Raw genomic sequence first — 16,170 nt, 5'->3', positions numbered from 1 at the left:
CCTTGGAGAAGGAGAGTTAAGCATGCAGAAAAATAAGAATTTGAGTTTTGAGAGTGATGGTAGAGTTTGAGGCCCACTTTACCTTCGCTGTCTGACATGGCATGCTGGAAGTCATCCATGATGAATGCTATGTCACGGTCGTAACCCCGAGTCCGTGATTCTTCTCTCATATGCTGCTGAACTTCAGGCAATGAGTGACTTGATCCAAACTGATCCCTTGTGTCTGCTGATATGGGTGGCAGAGGTCCAGCTGCCGCCCTAGCCATTCCCATTGGCTGGCCCACAGGACTGAGTGGACTTTCTTCTTCAGAATTCTGAGCCACAATTGGTATCCTTCCTCTACTCTGGCTAATTGGCAAACTAGTAGGCTTAGTTCTGGCAGACGATGATGCATGACTAAAGGAAACATCAAGAGCTTCAGCTTCTTGAGCTTTTAGCCTTAGTGAAGAGCTGGAAGAATCCCTCTTAATTGATAAATCAAGTCCGTAGACAGAAGAAGGTCTGGAGGAAGGTCTCGATCTGCTGCCACTACTGTATGGTTTATCTGCTTCATCCTGCAGAGCTGAGCGGATGGTACTTCCTAACGTACCCAGTCCTGAGCCAAGAGATGAGCCCATAAACTTTTGTTGGTCTGTAATATTTTTTCGGAGGCCAAACGTGATGTCATCTTGAAGAAGTCTTGCCCTAGAGGAAATACCACCGATTGATGACGTACTAGAGGTCATGTAGCTCGAATAATCAGGTTCTAGGTCTCTACTTTCTTGAATAGGTGAGAACTTTGACATTTTAGGGTCAATGAGTGATTTCTTATGCTTCGACTGCTTTTGATAAAGTATGGCTGCTGGTAATTGTTTGGCTGCTTGTTTTTCAAGTGTGAGTCTACTGATGCTGTATTTCTCAGATTTTGGAAAATGTCGATAGCTCGTGTCAGCATGGTAATAATGCGAAATACCAGTGAGGTGGTCTAAGCTCTCTGTCCCTCTGCGGAATTCTTGTTTAATCTGATGTTTCAGAAGCTTTAATTCATAAGGGTCTTCCATTGGATCTTCCTCTGCTTTCACATAACTATGTAATCTGGACGAAGTCTGCAGAGGTGCTAGGAAATCAGTGACTTCTTGTGACCGGCGGGTCTCAGTTGTCCTAAGTAGTCGGTCTGTTTTGGAAAGGTCCTTTTCATGAAGGCTAAATGCCGTGCTTAATGCTGCCGTTCCTTTGGTAATCTCGCCAATATCATCAATGAGGACATAGTTTCGTGAAGTATGATGGTCGATATCTGCATAGAAAGAATCTGCAGATATACTTGAAATAGGGCTGCTTGCTATGCTACTTCTTTCTTCCAAACCTATTCTCAAGTCTAAAGTGTTGTACTTACTTCCAAGATGGGACACGGCATATGTATTATCAGTAGACACAGGTGCTATCATAAGGGGTTGATTGCGAATCACTTCATAGTTTGAAGTTATCTTAGGCTCTAAATATAATGTGGTTTGTCGTGGCTTCTGCTGTATCACCATCATTTGAGATGGTAATTGATAAGATGGTTGTGGAGCTGGTGTAGTTTGAGCTTGGGGCGTGAAGGACATTGTTGCTACAGTCTGGAAAGTTGGCTGAGTCTGGTAAGGTGAGACTTGCCCATGGTACAAGGTTTGTTGCTGAAAATGGGACTGCTGTGGGTAAGGGGTGGGTGCTTGGGTAGGAAGAGCAGGAGAAGAGTACTGGTACTGTGTATAAGGGCTTGTAGGAGGAACAAGTTGGGATTCTGTTTGAGTTTGTGGTGGTATGAACTGGCTGAATTCCGTCTGGGGAGCTGTTCTGGGTCGCTCAATGCCATGTTGATTTTCTATTCGGGCTGGTCTGGTGCTGCTGACTTCACTGTCAGACATGTAATCACGATCCTCAGCTACACCCTGCAGGTAGGCTCGCTCCCTCTTTTCTCTCTCCTTTAGTAATGCCTCTTTTCTCCTATTAATTCCCATTTCCAAGTATCGAAGCTTGGCATCTATTTCCTTTTCTTCTTCATCCAGTTCTGCTTGTTTCTTTCTCAGTTTGGCAGATTCCCTTTCGACAAGATCAAGTTCTCTGTCTATGTCCTGGAGAATCTTGGCTCGAGCCATGGTGTTGGTTCTGCAGATTCTTCTCCTGGAGGCAGTGCCCATGGTACTGTAGGTTGACTGAGTTCCTGTGGAAGCCTCCTCTGGAGGTGGATTTGGGAGTGTTCTCTTAACTTTCTTCTGGGTGCCAGAGGGTGTCATGGTCTGAGAACCTTTGGTCTGTAATCAAGTAAATAAAATACAGTGTTTCATTATCAATGAAAAAAAGTAAAGGCTAAATCATTCATAATTTACACTTAAACGGATGGATTACAAGAATTTTGGAGCTACCACAACATAACAGTAAAACTTTTACACATGAGTTTTAAGATTTGATCACAAGTAGAAATACCTGGAATTGGTTCTTTCTTGATAAAAGATCATTTATCAGGATTTTTGTAACATTAGTGGTGGGTCTAAAAATCAGGACAAAAGTCATTGCTTACTTTGGGTTTATATTTTAGCTAGCTTATTCAGACAACCCTTAAGAATTCATTTTCATCTAAATTAATGTACAGAAATTATTTAGGGAATTATTCCCAGAGTATAGCATTCACCAGCTACAATGTAAGTTTCAGTTGTTGAAGATGTTGGCTGATAGCCAAGTTGACACTAGGTCTATCTTGCCATTACCAATTTGTGACCACCATGTGGGTCACTCTTACCTCGGCCCTTAAGTGTTTTGAACCCAAGCCTCTAATTCACCAGAATAATCCGAATTAAGTTTCTATTTAATCTGAAAATTTTTTATGATAATTCAGGTTAGTGGTTTTAGTTTCAAAAATGGTAGTTGCTAGTAACTTCTATATGAAACAAAATGAAATGATTGCAATGAAAGTCATTGGGTATACTCTTTAATCAGATAAAAATATTGTTGGTGGGTTAAATATTCATTATTTTGTTATTCATAACTCTACTTCTAAGTTGAACAAGTCTTGAAAATGTTATAATTTTGAAATATCCAAACACATGAAAGATATGGTAACCAGTTAAAGCTAAAATAAGCTACTGTTTTCAAAGTTTCCTAAGTAATAAGAAATTCAGTTACTACTAGATTGTAGGTCTTTTGCCCTCTAGTTTTATATTCTTTGCAAAAATCTGTCTTTTCTCTCCCAGCTCTAAGGCATTAGTGCCTCCCTTATTCTCTAATGATGACACACTAATGGCAGAAAGGTAACAGTAACTACACAAACCTAAAAATCATGCCTATTCCCTGGGAGCTAGTGATGTGTGCCTATAATCCTAGCTACTTAGGAGGTTGAGGTCAGGAAAATAGCAGTTTGAGCACAGCTTGAATGAAAAATGTTCAGTAGACCTCATCTCCACAGAAAAAAGCTGGGTGTAGCAGAATTCACTTGTCATTCCTGCGATGGCCATCCTGGGGAGAAATAAGGCCCCTATTTTAAAAATAACTAGAGCAAAAGGGATGGAAGTTTATCTCAAGGTGTAGAATATCTGTTTTGTGAATACAAAGCCCTGAATTCAAACACCAGGCAAGTCAAAAATGTCTTACTAATTAGATCTTATTTTTCTAAGCCATTGCATTTTACTACTTGTTCTAAAATCATTTCTAATTTTATTTCCCTCATTTTTATCTGCTTCCTGCTGCTATTTCTCTGCTTTCATTATTTCCTTACTAGATATCACAATATGATACATCCTCTTAAAGACCTTTTGGATTCTTTATGTGGATTTCTGACATTTCAGTTACTTGGATGGCAGTACAGCAAGTTATACTGATTTGTAAGTTGACGTTTTTATATTCATGAAAAAATCTGAAGAGTCAGGAAGAAGCCTGTTGCCTGACATGTTATATTCTCTTACCCTAATTATTTTTTATCTTATATTCTAGACACATTTAAAGTGGAATTGTGATAACAACTAAATGAGACAGCTGTGTAATGCTATAGGTACCCACTATCATTTCCTTCAAAATCTTATTTCTATGTGATTTTTTTTTGTTTCTTTTGTATGTTCTTCCTCACTATGAGAATCAAACACAGTTTGATTCCAGTGCCCTGCATCTTGTATATACATTTTTCTAATTTGGGGAGGGGAAGGGAAATAACAAAATGCCGGAACAAGGATAAACATTGACTGACTGTAACAATGAGATGTTCAAGACACTATGTTGAAAATGAACTTTACAACTTTGGGGGTGGGGGAGAGAGGAGTTGGGCAGGTGTGGAAGGAAGGTTAGTAGGGGAAAAACAAAGGAGGGTCTAACAATGCTCAATAGAAAATGCACTCATTACCTTACTAATGTAACTGTAACCCCTCTGTACAGTATCTTTACAATAAAATATGTTTTAAAAAATCTTATTTCTAAGGTAAACTATTGGCTTTTGATAAATTCATAATCAAAATCTTTAAAAAAAATCTAAAAATGTACATGCTATGCCTTTGAATAACCAGTCATTATAATTAAATAGTAATAAAATAAATTGGAGCTTATAATTATCTTAATTAGCAATTTTCCAAAATATTAACATAGATGTTTAAAAGTTCTGTAAGTTTTTTACACATAATCTTTTCTGTCCTCTGAGAATAATGATGTTCCATAGAAGGATGAAAATTATATACTGCTTATTTTCCCTTGATATGCATATGGTAGAGATGTTGTAACAGACCATTTCCTTTTTCTACTTTTTGTGAAAATACATAGTTGTTCAGTTTACTGCTTCTCCTTGTTTCATAGATCTCTGGAAAGCCTAAAATTAAGAACCATTAAAAAAATCACACACTTACATTTAAGTGTGTGGGGGAGGGTGTACATATTGTTGTAAAATTGATTAGTTTCTCTTAAGTCCTCAGGAAGAAATATAATAGAGTTTGAAATAATGTTTACCTAATATTATCTTAAAAAGAACCAACTTTCAAGAATATGAAATTCATAATTGTATGTTTGATTATATTTAGGTAGATATAAAAGTTAATAATAGTACTCAAAACCACAGTACTATGTGTATTTCTGTATTTTTGTATATCAGTTAAGAAATAAGTAACAAGAAAGAAATGATCCAAGATGGGTGAGCTAAGATGGATAAGCAGAGGGCATTGGAAGGAAGCTACATAAGAAAAGACACATAAAAGAAAGCTAGCCTTGATGAGATTTAAACAGGAAACATTTCCTTGTTGAAAACAGTATAAGATGAGATGTGAGATGGGAACACATCCAGAGAATGCTCAGTGCACACAAAGAGAAGAAAAATAAGAAAAAAAATTGAAAAACCACTTAAGGAAATAGAAAATAAAACTTTGATGCTTGATAAGAAATGGACTCATTGTCTTGCCCATGTAATTGTAACCCCTCTGTACAGTATTTTTGCAATAAAAAAATGACAAAAAATACTTTGAAAGCTGTATCTACCTAAAGCAATCACTTTGTTTTCTTATATGCAACTGTGGTTATTACATAACTGGTCAAATTAACTTTGATAGCATGTGCAATATGCAGTCAAACCATGAAGCTGTAAATGTTCAATCACCAGCAATGACTTGCAATGCACTTTAGGGGGGATCAATTGATGTGGCTTTGTCAAAGAGAAAACTGTGACAGCCCAATTTCATTTTCTTCACTGATGATGTGGCAATGTAGATAACACAGAAGAAACAGATATAAGTGAACACTATCTCTGTTCAAAATTCACTCTTTCTCAGGATAACCACCAACAAAAGTCTGGCCATAAGAATGCAAAGTGATATGCATACAAGCCACGTCTATTTTTGGCCAATTTATGCAACGGTTAACTTTGGTACGAAAGACATTTTGTGCCAAATCATTCTAAATTGTGTGGTGATGGTATTCTGCTCCCTTTAGAGTGTAAAGATGTACTATGACTCTAGCTTTCAGATACCAACAGTGTATTATGTAAGTCAAAAATATTGCAATGTATTGTTAAATGTCTCTTTGGCTGGAAAATAATCCCTGGCTGAGGATTAATGATGCAGTGGACTTACTGGATTATGTTCTCAGGAAGAGATCACATATCCATCTTTACTGTATCTATGAATGTGTATTATGCTACCATTTTTATATAAAGATGCCTTAGAGTTAATGGAAAAACATAGGCCTCATAAAAGAAGTAGGACTTGAATGATACTTTGAAAAGACATTCATGTGGGTTAAAGGCTGAACAACAAAGAGAGATTTTAAGTTATAGGGATGATCTGATATATTTTTTTAAAAGATAAGGGTTATCATCTTGTTTTTCCTTGCTATAAATTTTATTCATGCTCATAAAATCAAGCATTCTATTTTGGTTAGTTATTCCAAAAATGTGTTATTATAAAGCAAATGATACTTGTGCACATTTGTTCACTACAGCACACATGCATTTCCCTTTCTCATTCTTTTCCACGATGATCATTAGAACTTTACCTGATGATATTGCTGAACTTGGACTCTCAGCCTCTGAATCTGTTAGATAAATAAACCCTTTATAAAATGAGCTTTGAACATTTTGTTATAACTACAGAATATGCACCAAGACGCCTCATAAAAATGCCAGGAATGTTTTCTACCATGGAAGTAACTAACTATGAAAAGGTTACCATATCTGAAAAATCCAGTTTGACTGAGAAGTTTTATAGCTGCTACTACTTTGTTGGAAATTAGGTGTTGCCCTATGTTTCAAAAAAAGATGAATAATGTAGTGGAAAACATATTAAAATCTTAATATAATGAATAGTTCTTTAATTTGGCAAATAACTAGAACTACAAATGGTGATCACTTGAATAGCTGCACATCATGTGAAGAAAATAATTGTAAAAAGAGAATTGGGCAAAATGTGTTTTGGAAGTTCCTGGAATGCTATAAACATAGTTTAGAGTTTTTTGTTTGTGGTCTTTTTGTTTGTTTGTTTTTTCATTTTTGTGATGGTACTGAGACTTGAACTCATGGGTTGCAATCTCACTTGGCCTTTTGCTCAAGGCGGAGGCTCTACTACTTGAACCTCAACTGTAGTTCCATTATAGGCAATATTTATTATCAACAGTAAACACTTTCATGTTATTCACTGTACTTCAGATTGAGACTATAATGACAACTAAGACAGCTTCTGCTATTTAATTGTCCACAAAGTATGTAACATGAAAACAGTAGACACTTCAGGTCATTTGTATTTTCCATTGTGGAAAACACTGGACACATTGTATTATATATTGCACTGATTGTTCCCTGCCTAAATTCCATGACATTGACGAGAGGCAACAAATTTCACTTTTAAAATGTGAATGAAAACTCGTAATACATCTCCCAGGTGTTCCAATCTGTCCTAAGCAGCCACCGTTTTTGGTCATGAGACAAAATAACAGCTGAATATGAAAACATCAGCAATTTGTTCCCTGAACTGTAGTATTAATAATGTGTTCACAAGAAGCCATGATTTATTACCATCTAATTATCCTTCCTTCTCATCTCCCACATACAACATATTTTATGCAAAAGAACTCAACATTTATCAATGAAGAGGCTTGAATCTGCACTACAGTGATAGATATTCCTTCTGAGTGCCATTAAAATTGTATAAAAAGTAGATTTTTCTCTAACTTGTAAGATTCCTTTAAAAATGTGATCATCAAGATGTGATAATAATTGCTCATTTTTAAGAGAACAGAAAGTAATATGACACATTTGAAGGTCTCACACTTTTACAAGTTATTTTTCAAAGTTCATTAGTATAGACAAAACAATTCCGCACTGAATATTGAGAAAATGGCATTCAGTGTTTTATCGGGCATCTTTAAACTTCTTCTTAATGCACTTCTTGTCCCAGTTTGCTTTGTTTTCTTGCTCAAAGTCACTGCTCTTGGGCTATGCAGTCAAGTAGAAAACGAGTTTCTACTTCACTGGACAAAGCATTAGAAATGCCATTCTGTATGACATTTATTGCCTTATATTATTTTGGAAAGTCTCAGAAAGATTAATTTTTTCTCCTTCCTAAAATCTGTTAAAATAATTTTACAAGCCATCTTAGAAATCTGATTTTTGTTCAGGTGAGCATAATTTTATGTATGTATGTATGTACATATGTATGTATGTTTGCATGCATGCATATATACATGTATGTGTATACATTTTCTCTTTGTTTCCTCAGCACTCTTTGACTCCATACCTCTCTTCTTAACAAATCATATAGCTTTCCTACCATAAATAAAATAATATATATATTTTGTTCAAATGTCCTTTGATATGGCTTAGAACAGCAACAATAATTTTTTGATACCAAGTACATTATTCAACCCTCATACACATATGTCATAATACATCTCATCAGAGTAGTATTTTATTGAAGAGTGCTTTACTGGAATGCATCCTAAAATGCCTAATGAAATGACAGTGCAGGAACCATAAGACAAAGACTGAGTAAACACTGCTTATGATGTTTTTAATTTGTAATTTTCAGTACTCACAACATAATGATAGGTCTGAATTTGCTCTCAGAAGTATAATTCTTGCGTAAATCTTTACTATCTGTAAATTGTTCTGATATTTAGATGTCCCTTCTCTTTGTTAATCTTTGCATCAGTTCATGCTTTTAAATTTACATACACTTTGTTTATCTATTGTCTTAAAAGTTCATAGTAATGAAACAGTTTTCAAGATCTTCTCAAGTTAAGTCATCTTTGAGAGATCAATTAATCTGCATTTCAATACCTTTACTTTTTCTCCAAAATTTTCCACTGCTGATTATATGTCAATGAATTATTTTTTCAGGTCTTCAAGGATTAAATGCTTACTGATCCATCTTTTAAAATACTTTACCTCATCACATTCTCTAAAGCCTTAATTTAACAACAATGCTTGCCATTTCTCTGCTTGGTCTCTCCTGTAATGCACACATACACATTCAATGAGTATGAATTATATTTCCATATCATACAAATGTTTATTGACATGTTGAGTTGTAAACATGTCTTATCTGTTCACAAGTACTACCATATGCCTTGGTCTTAGATATATTTGGTATCTCAAGTGTTAAAGTCTTGTCTTTCAGATAGGCTCTTGGTTCTAGAGTCAGTGTGAAACTTTTAAGTGTGAGGCTAGTGGTAACCTCTGAGCTCAAGTGGGAAGAGAAAGATTCCCTTAAAAGGGCTATTGGGATTCTACAGCCTCTTTGGCTTCTTGTCTGGTGATGCAATCTTCTCCTGCAGAGGCTCCCTGTGGTACCACCTCCATGAGGTCCCTATCAAGCTCAGCTGACACCAATGCCATGCCTTTAAATCTTCACAATTTTGAGTAAAGAAATCTTTTATCTCTGTAAGTATACTCTCTGTGATATGTTACTGGAGCAGATTCCAGTGAATATGAGTGATATACCATATTTATAACTAGGACAGAAACTATTTAATATAATTTAATTGGCACAAGAAGTAGGAATATTTAAAATTTCAGTATAGGAATAGAATGACATTCTGAAATGGGGCATAGGAAGGCATTTGGTAATACAAGGTAGACTCAAGATGCAACCACTCATTCATGTAATATATAAGTATAAAGGAGATTCAGATACGTTGTTCAAATTTATCAGTTTAAAAGTTTGGTGATAGCAAAATAGTCAGTTTCCACAGAGCAGCTATACTTTTTTTTTTAAATGGTAGAGAGAAAATGAGGATGGACTGTGTTTTGCTTGGTAACTGAGACCAGTGCTATGGGCTAGAGTGTTTTGACAATGAGTATTCTTGAGGAAAACGCAGTTCTAGGGTAATGAAGAAAGGAAGGGAATGATTGAAAACACACTAGAAAGAATAGAAAACTGACAAAGCCTCTCTCTATCTAATTTAACCAAAAGTAATTACTCCTAATTAACAGAAATAACTGAAGATTTATTTTAAAGCAAAATCAGTACTTGCTATAAGATGAATATTCTTGAGCTTATACATACATTGTCTTATGAAATCTCCATTACTTTATTGGAGAGGAACAGTTGCTAATTTTATATATATATATATATATATATATATATATAAATATATATATATATATATGTCTGTAGGTATGTCTTTTATATATATATATATATATATATATATGTTTATAACTATAGAGTTCTTATCTCAATTGGCCATGTTTGCCTGTTTAGTAAGTGGTAGACTTGGGACTTAATCTATAATTATCTAATTCCAAGTTTAAGCCCAGTATGATTTATTTAAAGTTCAAATTTGAAAAATCAAAATAATTTACAATGCAAATTTTATCATTAGCATATATGATAAACAATGAGCAGGTGTGTTTATTGGAAATGTATTTGGCAGAATTTTACTTTTATAATGTTAGTTTTATAATGTTAGTTTGCTATTAAATTTACCAATAACTTTTAGTGCGTAAGTAGCAAATATTAGCATACTGCTCTCAATTCATTATTACAAGAAAGGAGAAACTAATATCTACAGCGGTTAAGGCGTGGTACACAAATTGATTTTTGTGATAAATAATTCCTGACTTAAAATATTATAAAATTTGCCTCTGACTTTCATTCTTTGTGTCCCAAATATAGAAATATATTTTTTAAAACCATAATTATTAAATTAGGGCTTTTTACCTCATGATATTTTTGGTCTAAGGACATTATACAATCATTTGGCTTCCTTTACAGATTTCCTTGTGGGGCTTCAATATAACTATCTTAGCATCATTCATTTATGTAAGCTTGTCTGAGTATATTCCATATGAGTAGAATGCCATTCTCCAAGGTTCTTAAAGAAGAAGGGAGGATGATAAAAATTAAAATCAACACGTGAAAGCTTACAGTTAGGAGATGAAAAAAAAAGATCTGGTTAAATAGAATAGGTTGAATGTAAAAAGAAGTCAGCATCTGACACAGAAAGTTTTTATGTAAGGATGTTTGACTTTTAAGCAAGTAATTTTCAGAGACAGTATGGGAGAGAAATAATAATCACTAGACATGAACTTGAAGAAGTTGAAGAAATAGGGCATGGCAGAACTTTGGATGGTTAGATGCCAGTTTATTATACAAAGACAGAGTCACCTGACAATTATGAATGTAGATAAAATATCCTAGATTTCATTTCTTTGGAGAGGAAAATCAGCATCACTGTGTTACCGATGCTCGGGCTTTTATAACTTACTAAAATAAGCTTTGAGGCAATTTGCAAAATGAATAAACAATATGTTCAATGGCCTATTGTAAATTATTGAAATACGCATACTTCATATTTTTATTTTTTTATTGTAAAAATACTGTACAGAGGAGGTTACAGTTACATGAGTAAGGTAATGAGTACATTTCCTATCAAGCATTGCTACCTCCTCCTTTGATTATTCCCTACCATCCCTTCCCTCCCCACCCCAACTCTTCCCTCCCCCAAGTTGTAAAGTTCTTTTTCAACATAGTGTCTTCTACATCTCATTGTTACAATGGGTCAACCTGTATCCTTATTTAAGCATTGTGTTATTTCCCTTCACCTCCCAAAATTAGAAAAATATATATACAAGATGCAGGGCACTGGAATCAAAAAGTGAAAAAGGAGGTTATACCGTGGGGGAAGATCATACCAAAGAAACAAAAAAATATCACATAGTACATTATAAATACGTTAAAAACAATAGCAAGAAAGAAAAACCACTTGTGTCACTATCTTTATAGAAAGACTCTAAGTGTGTGTGTGTGTGTGTGTGTGTGTGTGTGTGTGTGTGTGTGTGTGTGTAAGGGAATGCACACAGATATATATTTACATACATATGTCACAATGAAATGTTTGCCCTGCTGGTATTTTATGTCTCACATTCATTTGACAGTCCATCCACTTTGACAGCTACTCTTTGGAGAGCCTGCTGCATGTATAAACTCTTGACTTTCATTTCACTTTGTGTTTTGGGAGTATTTTCTGCTGCAAATTTTACTCAACACACAGCTTAGACCTACTGTGGAGCCACAAGGTCCACTCTGGATCATGGCTTCAAACTTCTTTCTTGTCTGGCAGTTCCTACCAGGCAACATGAAGCCAGTTTTTAAGTTGCTTCCAAAGAACGAAGACAATTTTTCAAGTTGTTAATGAAATGCCATGAAAACATATCCTTGTTTTCATGGTACTATAAAATTTTAGCTTAAACCTCAGCATTTTGTTGTTTGAAAGATATGCTGAAATTTTCATTTTTTTCCACAATATTAAATTTTTTGTCAGTGAAAATTATTTCTACTATTTCTCATACTGGTTACTTTAAACATGGTGAACAAGTCTTTCCAATACCTAACAAATGGGGCAGTCATTCTTTGTGATAGAAGCATAGAATTCCACTGTGTACAAAATCATATTAAGTGAAGTAAGCCAGAACCAAAGAAATACCGGTCCCATGGTTTCCCTCATTTGCAATAATTAGTATATGTCTAGAATAATTTTATCAAATGAGCAGAAAAGCTCAAAAGCTATGCATATGTGACCATATAGGATGCTGCTAAGTGAAATAAACCCCAAGATATGGACACAAGAGGTCTTTCTTTGTAGTTGTTTCTAATGTATTATGTGATTTTTAAAATTTCCTTTATATGTTCTTTCCCTATGTTATATACCTTGTTGTTACTGTACTTAATTTTGTTACTCTGCATCTTGAATATACATTTGTCTAATTTGAGGAGGGGAAGGGGAACAACAAAATTCTGAAACAAGGACACAGGATGACCCATTGCAACAATGATACCCACAGGACAGTATATTGGAAATGAACTTTACAACTTCGGGGGTAAGGGGAGGAGTGAAGAATGTGGCAAGGGGAAGGGATAGTGGGAGAACAACAATGCTCGACAAGAAATGTACTCATTGCCTTACTCATTTAACTGTAAGCCTTCTGTACAGCATTTTTACAATAAAATAAAATTTAAAAACATGGTAAACATTTGAAAAATAGCTTATTGGAATAAAACGGTGGCCTCAAGGGTTTTACACACACACACACACGCACACATACACACACACACACACACAATAGGTACATGGCTTAGTATAGAGCTTCCTGGCCCTAAAGAGAAGCCAAGCCAAGACTATATTTTTATAGCCTTGTTCTACAAGGAATAAAGAAAAGCTCACAATAGAATCACAATCTGTGATATATTTTAAACGGTGACAGTATACCATTATGTTCCAAATTTGTATAAATATATAATTACTTGCACTTGAGTATAACTTTGTAAGTCTTACTTTTGAGGTTGTCAAATAAATTGCAGATTAAATAACCTCCACTGATTTCTCTGTGATTCTTCTCATCGAATGAATGAAGTTTCCTTATATATTTCAAAATTAGATCACTCTAAGAAACTCATAGGCTATTAGCTCAAGATGTGTACGTGTGTGTGTGTGTGTGTGTGTGTGTGTGTGTGTGTGTGTGTGTGTGTGTAAGTTTTTATTAACCATAGAAAGAAATAGTATACCATTCAGAAGGGTTAATATTTGGGAGGGCTAGGCCAGTATTCTTTTAAAATAATTTTATACACTCATTTCACTTCCCAAGTAGTTGACATATTTTATATGATAGCTATTATTTAGTTGTGGTAGCACATTCAATTATATTAAATCATGAATTTTCTCAAACTTCTCTTTTAATTAAATTTAAAATAATTTAAAGGTCTAAAATAGTTACTTTTCCAAATAAGAATACAATTAAATTGCGAAAAAATTGGAGTTGTGTAAATTGCAGCATGTATCTTAGAGTTTTACCATATGAAGGCATATTAGTGGCTACAAAGTGAGAGACCCTAGAACACAGAACAGAGAAAAGACACTGAGCACAATAGGCCACACATTATGTGATATCATTTGTATGAACATTCAGAATGGTCAAGACCATGCAGAAAGAAAGAATTATAAGTGACCAATAAGTAAGTGCCTGCTTGTATGTTAATAATAAACAATTTTGAAAGCAGATAGAATGAATTCAGAGTATTATAAAAGTACCACTGAAGTTTTAATTTCTAATTGGTTAGTTTTCCATGATATTTTAAATTTTAAAAATCAGCCTTGAAATAGTATCACTTTTCAAATTTTAAGACATCAAGAAAACAATTTAACATTTTAAAATACTTTTACCTAGGTACTGTGTATACTTTGTTAAAATCAAATTTTAATGTTGCATTTCTTAATAGTGGCTACAGGGTTTTTTTTTGTTTTTTTGCATTTTTCAAAAAATAATCTGGTATGGAGGGAGCTAGAGTTCAATGATAGAATACTTGCCTCATATGTGAAAACTCTGGGTTTGATTCTACACAAGCAAAATAAAAGTGTTCCCTCTCAAGATTATATGCCTTATTTTTGTAAAATAATAAATGTGTCAATCATAACTTCAAAAATTTGATTATTTCTATCACCTAATATCAAAATTTGATTTCAGAACTGTATCATATCTCTAAACTACTCAAGCTTTTTCCTAGTGCTACCTGTACCTACTTAGAATATTAAAAAACATAGTTCTCATCTGATTATGCTCTGATATGCTTTTGGAAATGTGATCTAATTTGGTCAATAGTGACTCACTGCATATTTTATATACTCAATACTGCAAAGTATGAGAAAATTGAGTTTTTCTTTTTCCTAGTTTTCACAGCCACCAATGGCCACCAACAGATGATCTCAGTAGCATCAACTGCATGCAATTCACTAAAGCTACCCAAAGTTTCTCTTCTTTTTTACAATACAGTAGATGGACCTTGAAGAATATTATCAGGAAATAGACAACTGACAAAAAATTTAATTGTGTTTTGTTCTTCTGATTATAAAAACTCGAATAATGAGAGTTGTTGTTCCTTTATAATGTCACTATATTAGCCATACACTTAATTTCAAATTAGAGAACTTTTCTAACAGATCTTTTGAGTTATATAGCCTCCTCATCTTAACCCTTTCCTCTTAAATATACAACTAAGGTTTGGTTGGATGACAATGTCAAGAATAGAATTTTTCTGAACATGACTTTGAAAATCACATAATGCACCAAAGGCCAAATTTTGCACATATAAAAAGTCAGGCCCTAATGGGGCCAGTTCTTTTCTCTATGTCCTCAGGTAGACTGATGAACATGATGACTTATCAGCATAAAGAGAAACAATACAGTAATTAATAAACATTCACAGAATTTAAAAGATATGAATGCATGCTAAATCTGCATGCTAAATAAAAGATAAAAGATAAAAGAAAATAGTCATAGAAAGTTCTTATTTTCTTATTTATTAGCCATTAACTTTTAAAGGGGGCTTCTGTACGAGATTGCTAAATGCTATATACCATTCTCTCAGGTGGCTTACTTCTTCAAGGAAAAAATATTTAGGTGCCACAGTGAGATTAATGGCTATTTTCATCAGAAAATAGTTCAAGTGGTTTATGTTAGTAATCTGAAACAGAATATAAAGTTAACAAAAATTTTCAAGCATTAAAACAATTTTCCTAAGATACTATTGCAAATTAAAAAAATAAAATACATCATTCTCCCTCTTTTCCCGGCAGTTATAGTTACTCTATACTCTAGAACACTGAATGTTACCAATTGCTAACACTTTCAAACAAATCATTGGTCCATAATGAGATATTACAAAATTCCAATGTGTCTATAAAATATTTATTTACTGTTGCATTTAGAAGAACAAAATTAACTCTGTGTTTTATGTTATCAACTGTAGGTCTCTAATTATTCATTTCTGGGCATGAATCATTGAAATTATGATTACTACATAATGTGTTTCCAGAGAATCAGATTATTAGCAATATAAAGAATGATTAAATAACTTTCTATCTAAAGCTTAGGAGAATATAAGGATCATTGTAACAACAGCTTAAATCCATCACTAAATTTCATTAGCATTAGCATATATGTGTGTGTGTGTGTGTGCATATATGTATACACATATATAATTCAGATTCTTTTACTCCCTAAACAAAACATTCTAGGACTCTCCATTGTTCTTTTTTTTTTAATTTCTCACAATTGATTTCTCCAAGGCCTAAAACACAAACTTGAAACTCTACATTAAAATAGTTAAAATATATTTCTATCTATGTTTGCAATGTTTCTTCCTTATGTAACTTAACTAGGTGAACTAGCTCCCTCAAAATTAAACAAAAAATATTGTAAAG

At 34.0% G+C, this 16,170-nt stretch overlaps 1 protein-coding gene across 1 annotated transcript in view; it reads right to left on the bottom strand.

Moving 5' to 3' along the window:
- The window catches only part of Pclo (piccolo presynaptic cytomatrix protein), a 280,740-nt gene that overhangs the window by 119,824 nt on the left and 144,746 nt on the right, over nt 1-16,170 (bottom strand). Inside the window, 1 exon segment of the mRNA XM_042684701.1 lies at nt 83-2,270. Coding sequence (XP_042540635.1) covers nt 83-2,270 — 2,188 coding nt within the window.

Source organism: Dipodomys spectabilis, unplaced genomic scaffold (genome assembly GCF_019054845.1).
Source record: "Dipodomys spectabilis isolate Male_0828 unplaced genomic scaffold, ASM1905484v1 ptg000089l, whole genome shotgun sequence".
Lineage (NCBI taxonomy): Eukaryota > Metazoa > Chordata > Mammalia > Rodentia > Heteromyidae > Dipodomys > Dipodomys spectabilis.
The sequence above is the reverse complement of the archived record's forward strand: the minus strand, read 5'-3'. Positions and strand labels throughout refer to the sequence as shown.